The following is a 17,064-nucleotide window of genomic DNA, read 5'->3' as shown; positions in this document are numbered from 1 at the left end:
GGGGGAGGGGGATGTGTTTTCATGTATGGTTCGAGGGCTCTCCAGGGGCATCTGTTGGGAGACCAAATGCTGGACTAGGTGGACCTTTCACCTGAAGGAAAAGGAATCTTCTTAAATGAAATCTTACCTGCTGAATTTTTCTGCTTGACACAGTGAATAGAGGTACGCTGTGTCCTGGGATGAAGCAGAAGCAGAAGGATGGGTTCCAGAATTCGTGCAACATCATTAAGTGACAGCGCTCGTATCAACCAACCCTGTGCGGCAGCGCCAATAGCTCCATCTGAATTATTAAGACTGTCCAACACAACGAACAGAGACCTGGATGGAGAAATTACAGTAATATTTGTTCAAGGTGACAAGGCTAGAATTATGTTAAAATGTTGAGTTGGAAGACTAGTTTACAAAAAGGGACACACACATTTTAAAAATAGCTTTTCCAGCAATAGTAACATTCTCTGCCTTCTTCAATTTGTTTGTTAAGGACCAGCGGTAGAAAATGAAACCTTTATGGTGGTGTTGTGAACATAAGAATCTTTGAATTGGAGAAACAGGTGAATGTTGTTTGTATGTGTATGTGCGTGTACACACACACACTCACACGTATGGATGTTCACATCAGATAGGGAAGAAGCTATGGCTGGCCTGCAATAATGGGTTGAAAGCAAACTTAAGTGTGAAAATGTGGGAGGTTTCTGTACAGTGCTATAGGAAAACAAGCTAAGCACAATGTTAAAGATGCCCATCGAAGAAACAACAACAATATTTTTGGCTTAGGTATATTTTGGGTACATATGAAACTGTAGTCTTTTCAGTTCAAGGACCAAAAGTAAATTTAATTTAAACCTACACCATCAAAATAGACATAAAAGTAATAGCAATACCTATCAAAAGAGCGATTGTGGGAAGTGACTCTGCTGCCTTGGATTTCTCTGGTCAAATGCCACATGACAGAGAACCGGAACAGTGCCTCCAGCCTTGTCCCCTTAGGAGGAAAGAAACCCAAAGCAAAATCAGAACAAAAAGAATGTTTATGAGCTAGTTTGATATATTCAACTACATAGATTTAAAATTGCAGCCTTGCAGCCTACATAAATTAGTGATAATTATGGAAAGACAAGAATACGCTGATGAATGTGCACTTGCCCCTCAATACAAGAAAAAATGTTTGAGATCTCTTTGAAAATGGCAGTAGTCAGAATGAAATGAATCATTATATTCTTCTAAAAGCTTAGCTCTATTTCCTTTTAGTTTGAGAAATATGAAGCCTTGATGGAAGGATTATAGTGAACATGTGGTTACTTATGCTTCCAAAAATGAAGAAAATCAGTGCATTGTTAGCAAGTAGGCTGGTTAATTAAATCTGCTCTTCATTATCCAGTTAATTACATCTACTCCTCAAAACCCAGAAGAAGGGATAAAATATAAACTGTGGTTTGAGGAAAGGCTTCTCAGTCCTTGCCCTAATGAGCTACCCAAAGTGCTTGCCAACCTAGGTTAGCCTATGCAGTGTAAGAAGGAAGATTTTGACCAATATTTACTCAAGAGGGATAGGAGACTAGCCAAGAGTGGAGCTGAGACAGCATCTGTCTACTGGGCAGAAGAGCCACATCTAACAGGGCAGCAGCCAAAGAACTGTCTGAAACTGCATGAAGCCAATGGCTGATTCAGTTTAGGACTGCCTACTCTGGTTGGAAGCAACTCTTCAGGAGTTTCCAATTGGTTTGTCAATGCTCCATTACTCAAGACACATTTTGTTTTTCAGACTGGACATGCCATGGATTGAGCCTGTGACCTTCAACATGCAAGGCATATGTTCTACCACACACAACTGATTTTCCTTAATCTTCGCACACCTTTTTATTTATTTTTAAACAGTATCAATCTGGGGTCTAATGGAGCCCTTTAAAAGTCTTAGCAGAAAGGAATGTTAATCGCAGATTTCAAAACAACTCCAGTTTAACATAAAATATATTTCACTGATATTCCAAAAACATAGGGTGGTAGCTAACCAGTGCACCCTATCAAGCAAGGTTTTCTATTTGGGCAAAGGAACTTTCTCCCTGCTATACACATGCTCCCCCAAAATCTGTTCTAGGAGTGACTGTGATGTGCCACCCCTGCCCCACAAAACTAGGGCGCTGTTTTAGGCTATACAACCTTTAATAAACCTTACTTTATCATGATCCAGCAATGCATGGCAGATGATATCTTCACAGATATTAGCAGATGGAGCTAGGCAATGAAGACGGTAGAACAACTCTACACAAGTGTTGTGATGCTCTCTCGTCTCTTTGTTTAGCTGATTCCAAAGCACTTGAGCAACTCTCTGTAGTGAAATAAAAAAAAATAAAAAACCACACTTTCAGGCAGGTTTAAAGGAATCTGTGTTACTGAAAATAGTTCATGGTTTTCTATACCACACACCATCATACAGCACCATGTTTATTAAGGCAATCAAAAGATAATGTGAACACAGAAAACAGTACACCTCAAGTCAAACTAAGCCATTTTATAGGGCAAAAACGGATTTCACAGTAACCAGGTATTAATACCCTTAACATACACAGCGCCACCCCACATCCCTATACAGCAGAATAATCTAGGTGATGAATACCACTGGAAAGCACATTTGTTTTAAAGGGCAGTTAAGATATAATAATTTCTTTAAAATGTTACAATTTCATTCTTTCCAAGTTCACTTTGTTGTAGTGGAAAGCAAGTCAGTGCACCCTCATCGCACATAAACTCCCTGCCCCACTGCAGTAGGCAAGGAAGAATTACAGAATTTGGGTGCCCCAACTTGCACAAGCAGAATCATTTTCTGCTAAAGCAAAGCCCCCACAGGATATGCGTGTGCATTAATATAATTCTTGTTTTGTATTTTACTAGTTCTATTTTTTTTAAAAAAATAATATTTATTAATTTTCCAACAGTTTAAACACAACAAAACAGAAAAACAAAAAAACAACAACAATACAGCAGTACAATACAATACAAAAACACTATAAAACACTAACACATAAGACTAACAAAACAAGACACAAAACATTTAAAACACAGAACAATTTCAATATCTTATCTTTCATTCCCTTATTTCCACGACCTCCTCACACCTCCCTTTTTGTATTCCACTTCTATTAATTGTTTCAGCAATTCCTTTCCATCTTCCTCTGTTTTCTATCCTATAATTATCTTAACACATTCTAACCTTATTTTTCCCTTTAATACTCTATTAATCTATTTATACTTAATTCCTTATAGCATTTCTACTAAAGCCATATAACTTCATTCCAACATTTTTCTAACATTCATTATTTTTACAGTATTTCTATAAATAGTCTTAAACTTTTTCCAGTCTTCTTCCACCGACTCTTCTCCCTGGTCTCGGATTTCTGCCAGTCATTTCCGCCAATTCCATATAGTCCATCAACTTCATCTGCCATTCTTCCCGAGTAGATAAATCTTGTGTCTTCCAATACTTCACAATGAGTATTCTTGCTGCTATTGTTGCATACGTAAAAAAAGTTCTATCCTTCTTTAACACCAATTGGCCGACCATGCCCAGGAGAAAGGCCTCTGGTTTCTTCAAAAGGGTATATTTAAATACCTTTTTCATTTCGTTATGAATCATCTCCCAAAGTGTCTTAATCCTTGGGTATGTCCACCAAAGGTGAACTCTAATCCTCAAATTCGTCTGTTTTTCTTTAAATTCAGTCATAGCAAGCGTCAACTTATGTTCATCAAATTGCCTCTGTAGGGCTGGGGCTCTCTTTCTCTTTCTCTCCAGTTGTGTTACTTTACATTCAGCAGCAACAGCTTTTCCCCTGGCTTCCTCCGCAGTTTGCCGTATCAAAGTAGGTTCCTGTATCAATTTCTGGGTAGTTTCTGTATTGGTATTATTTATACTTTCTATATTTAAGTTAATTTTAGTAATTGAAACATCCACTTTCGCATTTATCGTGTCCATTTTCCTGTTAAGCTGATCCAGTGAGTCATTTATCTTATATAGTGCAGCCACTAAAGCCTCTTCTGTCGACATTCCTCTTGGTTTTAAATATACTGGTACAAAGGCAGCGACAGAAGGAGCAGGGGGGCCTGATGATGAACCTCTCCTGGATTGTTGCCAAGTCCTCCCAGACCTTAATGTTTTGTCAGCAGTTGACTGGTCTGTTTTTCCTCTTCCATTTACCATAACACTTAAAAGATTCAAGGTCAGTCCCAGAGTCTCACGCTTTTTAACTTGCAGCTGGAAATTCCCCTAGCCCAGCTCTTGTAAAGCAACCAGTTTCAAAGGCTTCCACTAGGGGGAAACAGTTTCTATTTGTAATAGTCAATAGTATCCTCTTTTAGACACAATTCAAACAATCCAAAATTAGTTTCAATTTTCAGTTACTTTTACTCCTTTTTAAAGCAGCCGGAGACAGTAGAAACAATGTATTTCTCTTGTTTAGGTAGCTGTCAATGAACCTTCTAAACGCTGTCAATGAACATTCCAAAAGACGTCAGTCCTGCTAGCAGCCCGTTTCCAGGGTCAGAGCAGCAGTATTTTAAATCTCTTCGCTCTCTCCCACAGGCATACTCAGTCCGCAACTTCCCCCTCTCTTCTCCTGCCTCCAAAAGGGGGTTTAATGTTCTTTGCCGATGGAAATTTAGTCTTTTACAAAAGGCTTTCCAAGACTCCAGCTTGCAACTTCATTGCCTCAGTCTATTTACAAAAGGGGAAGGCGGACTTCCTGTTTTGAACCTCCCCGTTACGGTACCAAATTAAACATTTAGAAATCCAATTCTTCCGCTTCAGCTCTACTCACGGGTAAATACTTTAAAATCAAATTGTCTACAGGAAAAGGTCAGCGCTCTCCGGCAACAGCTATGCGGCTTCGCTCCGTGGAAGAAGCAGACGATTCGAAGCACCGCGCCGCTCACCCAACGTCGCTCCGGACCCCCAAAAACCGGGGTTCCCCGCGAGTGGGGGAGGCGCAAAAGGTGCCCGCCGAATCCCACGCTCACAGGCTTCTCCCGCCTGTGATTTTAACGGGTCTCCGCCTTCGCCGTGGCAGCCATACCCAGATTCCCACGGAGCAGATTCCTCCCGATCAGAGGAATTCCGCCATTACTGGAGGCACCTCCCCGGAAGTCCTATATTTTACTAGTTCTATGCAACTGTGAAGCAAAGTTTAATACAGAATTGTTACTAAGGATTATTTGTAAGTGTTTTTCAAAGTTAACACGGCAAGGAAATGGGCAATGATTTGTACTTCCGCAGGATGTGTCTATTTACTTTCTTGGCCGGTTGCAATGGTTTGGCCATCAGCACTGGAGAATGGAATGCTGAGCTACCTTCATCCTGGATAGAGTTTGGTTTTTGTACCTCTAGTGAATATCATCCTATGCTATTTCTGCAAGCTGATGTCTTTTCCCTTCTCTTCCCTTCCCTTCCCTTCTCCACCCCATAACACCATTACGGCTGCTCTTCCAGGGTTGCAGTTGCCATTTTGTTTAAGAGCTGCAAGTGCTAGCTAGAAACAAGTAAACAACATTAAACCACTTGCACATTACAAGCATTCCATTTCCATGGAAACAACAATGCCCAACGCACGATGAAAAGTTTATAATGCAGCTTTGTGTGCATTTTAGTACATTACCTGGTAGAAATCAGTTTTTTCCGAAATAAGTTTGAGAACCCCATGTGCAATAGGAGGGACTGTGACCATCTGCAGCCTTCCAAAGAAGGGGTTCTGCCCAGGAACTTTATACCGCTTTACTCGGTCTTCAATAACCAGTGCCAATGATTGGGATTGGTTAATTACTTCTAGCAGTACAGAGATGGACACATTCTGAATGTGGCAGTCATTGACACAGCAACATATTGTCATCAGGGATTTGAGCCACAGGGGAAAACTGGATTCACAGCCACCTGAGGAGAGCAGACAAATAGTTTCAGCTCCAGTTTTAGTACAATTGTTGTTTGAAAGAGTTTGTCCCCTTGACAAACATTTATCATTTAACATATGCAAGTGCCACAAAATGTTACAATGCATCCTTCACCTATGAATGCATAGGAACATAGGAAGCTGCATTTAGATCAGTGTTGTCTACACTGTCTGACAGCAGCTCTCTAGGGGACATTCCCAGAACTACCCAGAAATGATGGGAATTGATCATGGGGCCTTCTGTTTGCAAAACTGATGCTCTGCCCTTCTCTAATATAGAAGTGACCCTGCTCAGGATTCTAGCCAGCCCAGCCATTCCTTTCCCCCCACAACCACCACTTTCCTTTCTAACCAACAGTCAACATTCTTTAGTTATTCAACATGTTTAGTCCTCTTTGGGCTGCTTTGGGTTTGCTTTTTATCCCATTAAAGTTTTTTCTTTTAATATATTTTTGTACTTTCTCCAAACACACTGATACCTCGGTCTTCTAAGAGCCTTAGGCAGTACTCACAATCTAAAGAACATTACTAGGTAAGTACATTACATTGCTAGACACATTACTAAACAAGATGATGGAAGCATCAACCCATTTTTCGTCTGAAAGTCATTGGCCAACTGTGCATGGGAAATGCACAATTAGGAAATGCAAATTAGACAGAGACAGACAAATTAGACAGAGATCTCATCCAGACCTCAACATGCCAAGCCGAAGAAAGCAACCAAGGTATGAATGCACATTTACCTAGCAACAAGTCCAACTATGCTCAGTGGGACTTACTCCTAGGTAAATATGCATTGGAATGCAGTTAAAGCAAATCTGAGATTGTGCCTATTTGATCCTTTAACCTTCAATCCACTCAACACATACCTGGCTATCCTTTCTTCACTCAGGTCTTTATTTGCTCTTTGCCAACACTCTGAAAGCTACATGTCCTAGGCCTTAACTGGTCCTTGCCCTACACTTACAAATTTAGAGCCCTATCACATTACTATTTTTGCGCAATTCTAATGGAAGATTATTGAATACACAACACTGCCTTATTATGTACTCTTCTGCAAATTATAATGTTCCTCTTACCAGGCACTTGAAAGAGAGACAAATGGAGCTCCTCAGTTTCTTCCTCAGAAAGATAAACAGGAAATGTAGTACAATCCAATAAGAGGTAGCACATAGCTGCAAAGGCCTCTCTACAGTCTTCTCTCATATCTCCCAGGTCAAGCATAACTTGGTCAATGTCCCATTCTTCTTCCTTTTTTCCCCTTTCACCACCAAGCTCTTCTGAAGGAGATGGAGGATCCAGATCTTTCTGTTTAAAAGATGACCCTCGGACAGTGAATAGGTCTGTTAGCATCTGCTTAAACTGAGGCACAGTTATTTGCTTGGAGTCCCATGAGCTCCTTTTCTTGGAAGTATTTCCAGCAGCTTGATAATGGTTTCCTTTTTTCTCCCCTTGTCTTGAATGCACTGACAGAACACTGCCATTACTGGGATCTTGTAGATGAACGACAAATACGTATTTGCTGGCAAATTTTGCCACCAGCTCCTGGATGCACTGCAAGGTCTTCTGCATGCTTCCACCCTTTTTCCAGACATCATCTTTCTCAGGAGTTACCCTAGGTATTCTCAAGTGCTGAGCGAACTCTGGGGATGAAGTGCTAAGGCCTATACCACTGTCTTCAGACTTGAGTGGAGGAAAAAGAGTGTCATCTTCATTCTGGAGCACTTTGGATTCTGAAGTCAGTTCCTGATTTTCTTCCCTCATGGGGCTCTGAAATAATGCAAGGATGTGGACCCAAATGTGAATGTTGAGGTTTACTCTATACAAAAACCATACATGAGTAACATTAAAATATCCTTGCATGTTTTAACTACATGTTTTAAATGCCTGGTAAAACCTTTTTCTATTCCATCAGGCTTGTGCAAGCAAACAAGAAATATATATTTCCACAACAGCTATCCAATTTTTGATGTAAACCTTTTATATGGTTTTTATTGTATGACTTTATGTACAGTTGTGAAGCACTTTGCTATTTTCTTTATAGGCATCTAAATATTTTTATAAGTAAATGAACAGATGTGGGATGGAACACTGCCTTACACGAAACAAAGACACAAATCTGGTAGAGAACAGTGGGGATTTAAATTTGTCTGGAACTATCCTTGTGCTATTCAAATGCAAAGGCATATTCTGCTTTAAGTATTACACAAATTCAGATGTTACAGAGAAAGAGAGCTGAGTTTCAGCGTACTGATGCCATTTTGTCCTCATGTTACCAGCAGCTTCATAAAAGGTAAAGGTAAAGATACCCCTGCCCGTACGGGCCAGTCGTGACCGACTCTGGGGTTGCGCGCCCATCTCACTTAAGAGGCCGGGGGCCAGCGCTGTCCGAAGACACTTCCGGGTCACGTGGCCAGTGTGACGAAGCTGCTCTGGCGAGCCAGCACCAGCACAGCACGCGGAAACGCCGTTTACCTTCCCGCTATAAAGCGGTACCTATTTATCTACTTGCACTTAAGGGTGCTTTTGAACTGCTAGGTGGGCAGGAGCTGGGACCAAACGACGGGAGCTCACCCCGCCGCGGGGATTCGAACCGCTGACCATACGATCGGCAAGTTCCAGGCGCTGAGGTTTTACCCACAGTGCCACCCGCGTCCCCACCAGCAGCTTCATATCAATATTAAATACCATTTGAGATAAAAAAGTGCCCTGAAGCATCCCTTAGTGTAACCACCAGGGGGCAAAAAAAAGGACTCTATTAACACAACTTTTTGGACTTGGTCCTGTAGATAGGACCAGAATCACTGTAACACAGTGTCCCCAATCCCCATCCCATGGAGCTGGTCCAGGAGCATATCACTGTCAGTGGTACTGAAAGCCACAAAGAGATCTAGAAGCAGGAGAAAGGTTGCTCCCTGTAAAAGTCAAACTCTCCACTACCTTCCCTGAGAAGTGGATATTTGTAGTGGTTGATAGTTATTCTAATATTAATATTACTATAGCAAAATACTGTACTGAAGCACCTACACCTCTCATCATGTATGAGACTGAATATTCAGCCTTTCAGGCCAAGTGCAGAAAACCACCATAAGCATCAGACTCTTGACATGACAAGTCAAACTGAATATTTGTGTTATTTGTAAGAAACATAGTAGTGATACCTAGTTTAATACTTACGATGGCGGGGTGGGGTGGGGGGGAGGCGAAGCGTCCCATTACAGCATAAGAACCACAGTACAGCATAATGAATGACCACATTAACAATCTGATTAATCAATTCACAAAATGTATTATAGACATAAACTCATCTCTTAATACCTACAGTGTCTGAGCTTCCTGTATCAGTACCTAGGTAGGCAGGGGGCATCTGCACTTTGCTAAGTACTTTGAAGCATGTCCTTAAGGCATGAGTGAGCTCTGGTAAACTTAGTGTTTCCATGTTTTCAAGGAGAGATTGCACTATACAGCAGAGCATCTGTGGCAGATAGAGAGACTGCACTTCGGAATAAAGTTCCTATAAAAACAAGACATTTCAAATAAGCAAATCTCTTAAATGACATACATTTAATTTAGAAATCAGTTCTTCTTGCTTATTAAGTTTTATGTATATACATGCAACCAATTACATCTTTATTCTAATCTTATTTATTATGTTAACATTTTAAAATAAATATTGATTCTTGTACACTTTGATGTCATTTTTTAAACAACTGCTTTTACTCATGTTGCTAACATTCTGGGGCTTGTTGAAGAATGGCAGGTTGTATTAAATAATTTAAGTAAATAATAAATAAAATAATTTATAGACCCCAGAGAAGTCACTTTACTTGAACCTAAAGAACAGCTAAGGAACACAGCACATACATAGTTATCCAATATTAAACGAGTTGTAAAAACAAGTTTGCAGATTATTGCATATTCCCCCCCGCTCAAATTATCAATCTTTTGTTTTCTTCTAGGGCACAAAAGCTGTCCATAAATGTACAAAACGTTGAACAAAACCAATCATTCCACAGCTCTTTAATAGAAGTGTGAGACTTAAGTCATAAAAGTTGAGCAAATAATAAAGACAAGACTAGTATGCAAAAAACACTTTTCAAATGACAAATGTGTCCATGCACCATCAGATATTTGGCAACTAAAAATGTGTTTTCTTAATAATTAGTTTATTTGCAGGGATACACCTGGAAATTGACTTACTAATGGTATTACATCTAGAAGAAATATCAGCAGAGTGCAGAGTTCTGAAACGGTTGCAACATTCCTCGTCATAAGTTGTGTCTGCGTAGATTTATTTCTGCAATTGAAAGGGAAAGCGTGGTTTTGAGGAACTTTTTAGAAATTGAACTGCATTGATGTTTTATCTTGCTTGCTACTTTTGGTAGAAATGCAGCTAAGAAATGTTTCGATATTTATGGATGAAATGTAATAAAGCTCAAGCATTAAAGAGATGTGAAAGTGAACACTGCAGCAGCATATTATCCCTAAGTTTTATACATTATATCAATGGCCAGGATCTTGTATGCCAAGACATGAAAATGCATACACATTTAAGGATCAAGGATGAGTTAACTTGACTCCCTTTAATACGATAAAAAGTTAACAAACAAAACAAGAATTTAAAAACCTGCATATTATGAAAACTATTGTTTTGGTTAGTTATGCTTTCATTGTTAAATAAAGAAATTTCATAGGAAGCAATTCATCAACAATATGAAATAAACAAATAGAACTAAGATTCAAACAATATCTTCAGCTGAGCTGTCCCATAGGTTCATAAGGATATATCAAATATTTGTTTAGGTAAAGTAACCAACTCATTTAATTCAAATTTGTTCTACCATTCTCTCAGCCATTTACTTACTCACTCACTTACTTAAATATATTACTATTGAAAGATTCCTATAATGCTTTTCACAAACTGTATTACAGTGGTGTACAACAATAAAACTTCATAGGAAATACATACAACACACAGTAGGTCAAGAATGAGTAGCGAAGTTCAGACTCTTAGATTAACTCTAACAGCATAATATATATATAGAGAGAGAGAGCGCACGCTACCTGAAGCAGTCTTCGAAACATCTGGTCATATAATCCCAGAGAAAATCCGTGCTTAAGGATGTGATCAGCAGATTAGCTGTTTTAACTATCTCAGATGCATTCTTGTTTTCTTTGATTGCACTAAAAACAGCAAGAGTCAAACAAATGTAGTAAATATTCAGCAGTAAGCATTCTGAAGTATTAAGCACAGAAGTCAAAGAACAAATATATATTGTAAAATAAGAAATCTAACAGGGAAATGGGAACTATGTCTCATTGGCTGTTGTTGATTTCTGCTGCATATGCTTCTGACAGCATCCTGACCACAAGACGGGTTATGTACTGTAGTTCCTATGATACCATAAGCCCTACTGGACTACTAGCATCAATGAACCTACATTTCCAATTGACTTTGCAGCTGATAATCCAACAAGGGGCCCTGCAGCCATTTCCCCCTATGTCAACATCAAGAGAATTGAGAGGTCTCAGCTCAGAATAAGGCCAAGATTGATGAAGACTCAAATAAAACCAAACCCTTAATTACAACTTGCTTGCAGTGTGCCCATTCTAAACTGAGTGCAGGGGTGCTCACTCACCACTACTTATTAAAAAAAAAATGATCGACATATTAAGTGTGTCTAACTATTCTAGTTCAATTTCAATGAAATTTACTTTCAAGGAAATGCTAATTTGGGTACTCAAATGGGTACTCAAATGCAATGACACAATAGTCATGGTCAGCAGGAAACTAGCAGGCGGTGGGGTGGGGATAAGTCAAATCCCAGTGGTGTTTTTCAGACACCTGATTAATGTCAGCAAAAAAAGAAAAAGACAGACCAAAGCATACCTTGTAAGGACATTTCCTGTTTGACTGTAACTAAGTTTAAGATCAGAACCCAGTGTATCCTTGCAATAAGAATAGAATGCTCTGATCACTTCAAGAAACAAATCCGCAACAACTGGTGGTCCTTCAACAAAAGAAAGATACAATGAAGTCTGATCATAATGAGTGGCAATATTTTATTTCAGAATAGAAAAGGAGGAAATAGAAACCCAACTTCTTAGTGGCTCAATGAATTATGTAGATAATTGTCAAGCCCTGTTCCATTTTTACTGGAATGATTAAAAACAGACAATGTGATCAGAAATTGTTTCCTAGAACCTTAATATTCTTAGCGAGAAGCCGAGTGCTGTACTGGTCTCAGGTCATCAGATGAAGTAGGCTTTAGCTTAGAATGCTTATGACATTACATTTTAGCCTTTAAAGCAACAGATTGTTGTTTTTGTTGCAACAAACTAATACAACTATTTTTCAGGAGCTTTTCTTCAATTTTATATTCTTCAGCAAGACTTCAGCAAGACCCACTGCAAGTATGCAAGTACTTAGAAATATATGTATCCCCCCCCCCCGCAATGACTGCAACTATTCATATTATTCACCATTTATTTTGAGCTACTATTGTGGCCTGTCCCCTTACCACAGATTTGTTATCTGAACAAAATGTTTTAAGCAGGCACTGAAAAGAGAACATCCAAGGTTGATGTCAATAAGCAGGGAGTTTCAAAGAATAGATGCTGCCAAGTAAGTAATGCTCATTAATTTCAATGGGTCTACTCAGAGCAGAACAAACAACAAATACAACCCATTCCTTTGAAAGCAGAAGGGCTAGCGCTTCTTTACATCTGCACCAGGTTTCCTCAAAATAAATTCAAACAATACTTTGAGAGAAGATCTTGCTTGCTGAAGCCTATACACCAATTTCAAGCAATATTTCAAAAGGATAGAAATAATGCCACAGGTTCTCTTATATTTAAATATTACACAGATGTATGAAATAATGGTAGTATTTTTCTATTATATGTCAGGCTTTTAAAAGTGAAGTAACAGTAGCATGCTCATACCAATGGAATATACTTCCTTATTTCATTAGAGAGAGGGGAAAAGCAGGATTGCAGAACATCTAACAGTTAAACCATAAGAGACCCTGAAAATGCAACATTAGTTTGGAAGTTACTTCTAAACATTTAGGAATAGAAATGTTATTTCCACAATAGAAATCCACAAGAGCTACTCAAGCAGCCAAGGTTGACAGCCATTCAGAACATAATCTAGAGACAAGATTGTTTTAAAAACCAATATGAAGCTATGGCCATAAAGGTGATATGGACAAAGCAAAGGTCTGTTCATAGTGTGTTTCCTGCATATCCTGGAGGCATACTGAAGCACATGACTGGTGATTTGGGTACAAGCCTTATTGGGACTCATCATGATAAGAGTAGGCATCCTGCTACCTATTGGCAAAGAAGGTGTAAAGTTTGCCTTTTGTTTTGCTTAGCCATCTATTGGCCTGTTCACATGTAATGTTAACCCATGGTTTATTAATTGGTATGGTTTGTTTATAACCAACAAACAACACTCTGCAGTCAGGGTTTGTTGTTGGCAATGGTTTGTTTTAGCTGTGACTTAGTGTCTTTAACTTTCTTCTTTAACCATCATTTGTCACGTCAGATGCTTGCTAAAGGCACAAACCTAGAACAAATGGAAAACAAATATACATAGCCAAGTATATTTTTGTATTAGTTCTCTTGAGAGACTTCCTTCTTACCTATTTCAGGTTTGTCAAGTAGGCTTATGAGAATGCGGAATGGTCTCAAATATGCATGATGCTGTTCCTCCAAGTCAGATTCTGCAAAATTTTGATGCAGTATTTCAATCAATGCCTGTTAAAACAATGTTAAAACAATCAAATGTTGAATTTGGAAGCAAAAATAGCATTAACATTGTCACTTACTCTAATCTTACTGCTTGAAATATCTCAAAACACAGCCAAACCCCAATGGAAAAGAAGGGTGGAAAACTGACACCAGATTCCAAAGCCATTTTCAGAATTCCTCTTTTACAACCTAACATTGTGGTTCTCCTTCAACTGCAGAGAAGACACAGTGGCTTGTGCTGCAGCGGCTAAAGTAGTATGTGGTTTGGCATGGACAGGGGAAAGAGCATAGCCAATAGCTCCTACCCACAGCAGACAATTCCCCCACATTGCCTTTAGAACTAGGGATCAGCATCAATAGAAGTATAGTGTCCAGTACCGCTCTGTACTGCCTTGGTCAGACCACATATGAAATACTGTGTCCAGTTCTGGGCATCACAATTTAAGAAGGATATTAACAAGCTGTAATGTGTGCAGGGGGCACACCTGATGAGGAATGTTTGAGGGAGTTGGGTATGTTTAGTCTGGCTAAGAGAAGACTGGGAGAAGATATGATAGCCATCTCCAAACATCTAAAGGGCTGTTACATGGAAGAAGAAGAAAGCTTGTTTTCTCCTGCTCCAGAGGCAAGGACCCAAATCAATGGGTTCAAGTTACAAGAAAGGAGATGCCAGCCAAACATCAGACAGAACTTTCTGTTCAACAGAGGAGCAGACTCCCACAAGAGCTGGTGGACTCTTCTTTCATCGGAGGTTTTCAAGCAGAGGTTGGAAGGCCATCTGTCTCGGGTGCTTTAGCTGAAATTCCTGCATTGCAGGGGGTTGGACTAGATGACCCTCAGGGTCTCTTCCAACTCTACAATTCTTTGACTATGAATTGAAGGGAAATGTTGATTTTTCTGCAGTTCTAGTATTTTGACCTGCTTCCTCCTTGCACTCAGAGCTACCAAACAGAAGCATAACTATGTAGAGACAGTTGAATGATGTCAGCAATGAAATGCAGTTGCTGACATGGCTGTGCCACTTCCTTCTGCTGAACCTACACACTGAGACTGGGATTGGATGCGACCACCAAAATTCCCATATGTGATCCTATGAGCTGCTGAGCTTGCACACGGGTGATTAGGCAACAAGGAATGTATCTTTCAGGGAATTTATTGCAATATATGTTACATTCTTTAAGGAATATTACGCACCTCAACTAAAAGATCTTTGGAATATTTCCCAAAAAAGTAGAAGGCATGGTCCTCTAAGGACATAGAAATAGATGGATCTGGTAGAAAAGTACCTCCCTTGATATCAGAACCTGAGAACATGATAAATAAAGAAAATATGAAAGTGGATTAAATATCATGAATGCAATATAATATACTTTTAAATCAATGCACAAACAACTATGACAAAGGTTGAACTGCTTTTCCCTTCTGACATTAATAGCACTTGAGCCATCAGTGTGGAATCAGGGGATTTTGCTTAATTTGACAGCAGGACCCACCTAAAAGAAAGTGTGGCAGTACGTTTAACTTCCTTTGGTCTTTTGTAGTCACATACATGTCACATTCGATACTGCAGGTGGTGGAAGCCCATAATATGAGCTACTACTATAGATGCAATACATGCATGCTAACTTCCTGTGAGTTATATTGAGACCAAAGCGCATCCACCAGGAGCTGTGTATCCAGCACTGTGGGCCCAATTCTCTGGAGCTCTCTTCCAGCTGAGTTCAGACAGGCCTGCTGGTTGTTGAACGTCTGGTGCTTTATTTTAGCAGTACCCTTTTCCGATTTCTTTTAACCTGATTTTATCTTCATTTTATCTTATTGTGACCTTATTGTGCACCTTTACTAGACTGCGGTGTTAAACAGACCATAAATGGTTGAATAAATAAAATGTAATAAACAGGATGTCAGATTTCTGCTCGTGCTATTAAAATCTGACTTGAAGTTGGATACACTTTTCCCTCACACATAAGCAATATCTAGTATGGATGTAAAATAGTGGTCTGGAGATAGGAATCTGACTTATACACAGCCAGACCACTCACTCTATCCAGTTCAGTATCATCTCCATTGCCTGGCCACAGATCCCTAAGGTTTCAGACAAAAGTGTTTGTTTCTCAGCTCTATCTGAAGATGCCAAGGATTAAACCTGGGACTTTTGCATACAAAGCATGTCCTCTACTACTGAACCATGGCATTTACCTGGTAAGTGAAATATAGACCTTTAATCCCACCAGTCTTACAAAGTGAATAATCAACTGTCCGGCTTAGTATTGATTTCAGTTTCACAAAATAGTTCATAATACAGTGGATACAGAGGCTTCTATTAATTTAAACTTTCTACTTGGTAGTCCTGAATTACTGAGAAAGCAAGCTGTCAATTAAGTCACTGAGTAAGAAATGTATGACAATAAAGGGTGCAATTTTTCAAAGACAAAGGCAGTGGTAGCCAATGTGGTACCCTCCATATGATGTTGTGCTACAGTTCCCATCAGCCTCAGCCAGCTTGGCCACAGGGGATGTCGGGGGGGGGGGGGAATGTCGGGTACCCCTGGTCTAACTGATACTTCTGTGGTACTCCCTTTCCATTGGGGAAACGCTTGTGCACACAAAATCTTATGCAAAGTAACACAAACAGCACTTCTCTACATACAGTATAATCATAACCCCGCCTACTCAGAAGTATGTCCTATTGCATTCAGTGTGGCCTATTTCCAGGGAAGTGGGGTTAGGCCTTCAGCTGTAGTTGTGTAAGGCAATTCCAGCAAAGATGCATATAATACAGTGTTTGGGGATGTCTGTATACTCCCTGAATATCCTAGGACAAAAATGTTGTAAAAAACGGTATTCTGCTGTAGATGGTCCATAAATACAGATGAAACCTGGAGTTTTTAAACATTCTATTTCAAGAGTGTGCACTAAAGTTATTTGAACACCAATAGCAAAAATACACACAAAGATAATGTGGCTATAATTTGTACAGTACCTAGCAGCCATGCATATAACCTTCTGTTAAGTGACATATCTCTTCTTAAGAGAGTTTGGGCAGATGCTGAGAGAAGGTGGACTATATCAGATCTAGACAGTGTGACAGCACTTTCACTGGGATCCTAAACAAAGAACAAACAAGTCAGATATAGGTGCGTTTCCTCGAACAAAAAACCAGGAAATGCAAAAACAAACAAAGCCACCGCACTGTGGCAATTAAAAAAAATTAGCAACATAAAACTCCTCTCACTTTAATGCTGCAATCTGTTCATGTCTATCAGGACCAAGACAGCCTAACCATAGTAGTTCTGATACTGGCAACTTCAAGACTTGATTTATTGCAATGCAATCTGCATTAAACGTCCCTTGAGGTGGCCAAGAAACTGCAGTT

At 39.5% G+C, this 17,064-nt stretch overlaps 1 protein-coding gene across 2 annotated transcripts in view; it reads right to left on the bottom strand.

Annotated features, from left to right (window-relative positions):
- The window catches only part of DOP1B (DOP1 leucine zipper like protein B), a 65,810-nt gene that overhangs the window by 31,285 nt on the left and 17,461 nt on the right, over positions 1–17,064 (bottom strand). For both annotated transcript variants that reach the window (XR_013986041.1, XM_081004407.1), the window contains exons 7-18: positions 16,672–16,795; positions 14,883–14,992; positions 13,580–13,694; positions 11,821–11,941; positions 10,995–11,114; positions 10,131–10,227; positions 9,253–9,444; positions 7,010–7,700; positions 5,643–5,914; positions 2,174–2,326; positions 882–982; positions 128–318 (exon numbers count right to left, since the gene is read on the bottom strand). Coding sequence is in view for 1 of the 2 variants with exons in the window: in XM_081004407.1 (XP_080860533.1) it covers positions 128–318; positions 882–982; positions 2,174–2,326; positions 5,643–5,914; positions 7,010–7,700; positions 9,253–9,444; positions 10,131–10,227; positions 10,995–11,114; positions 11,821–11,941; positions 13,580–13,694; positions 14,883–14,992; positions 16,672–16,795 (2,287 nt within the window). In the remaining variant the exon portion in view is untranslated. The remainder of the gene's footprint in view (positions 1–127; positions 319–881; positions 983–2,173; positions 2,327–5,642; positions 5,915–7,009; positions 7,701–9,252; positions 9,445–10,130; positions 10,228–10,994; positions 11,115–11,820; positions 11,942–13,579; positions 13,695–14,882; positions 14,993–16,671; positions 16,796–17,064) is intronic.

Source organism: Podarcis pityusensis, assembly GCF_964106645.2.
Source record: "Podarcis pityusensis genome assembly, chromosome: 4".
Lineage (NCBI taxonomy): Eukaryota > Metazoa > Chordata > Lepidosauria > Squamata > Lacertidae > Podarcis > Podarcis pityusensis.
Note: the sequence above shows the minus strand (reverse complement) of the source record. Positions and strands in the feature narration are given on the sequence as shown.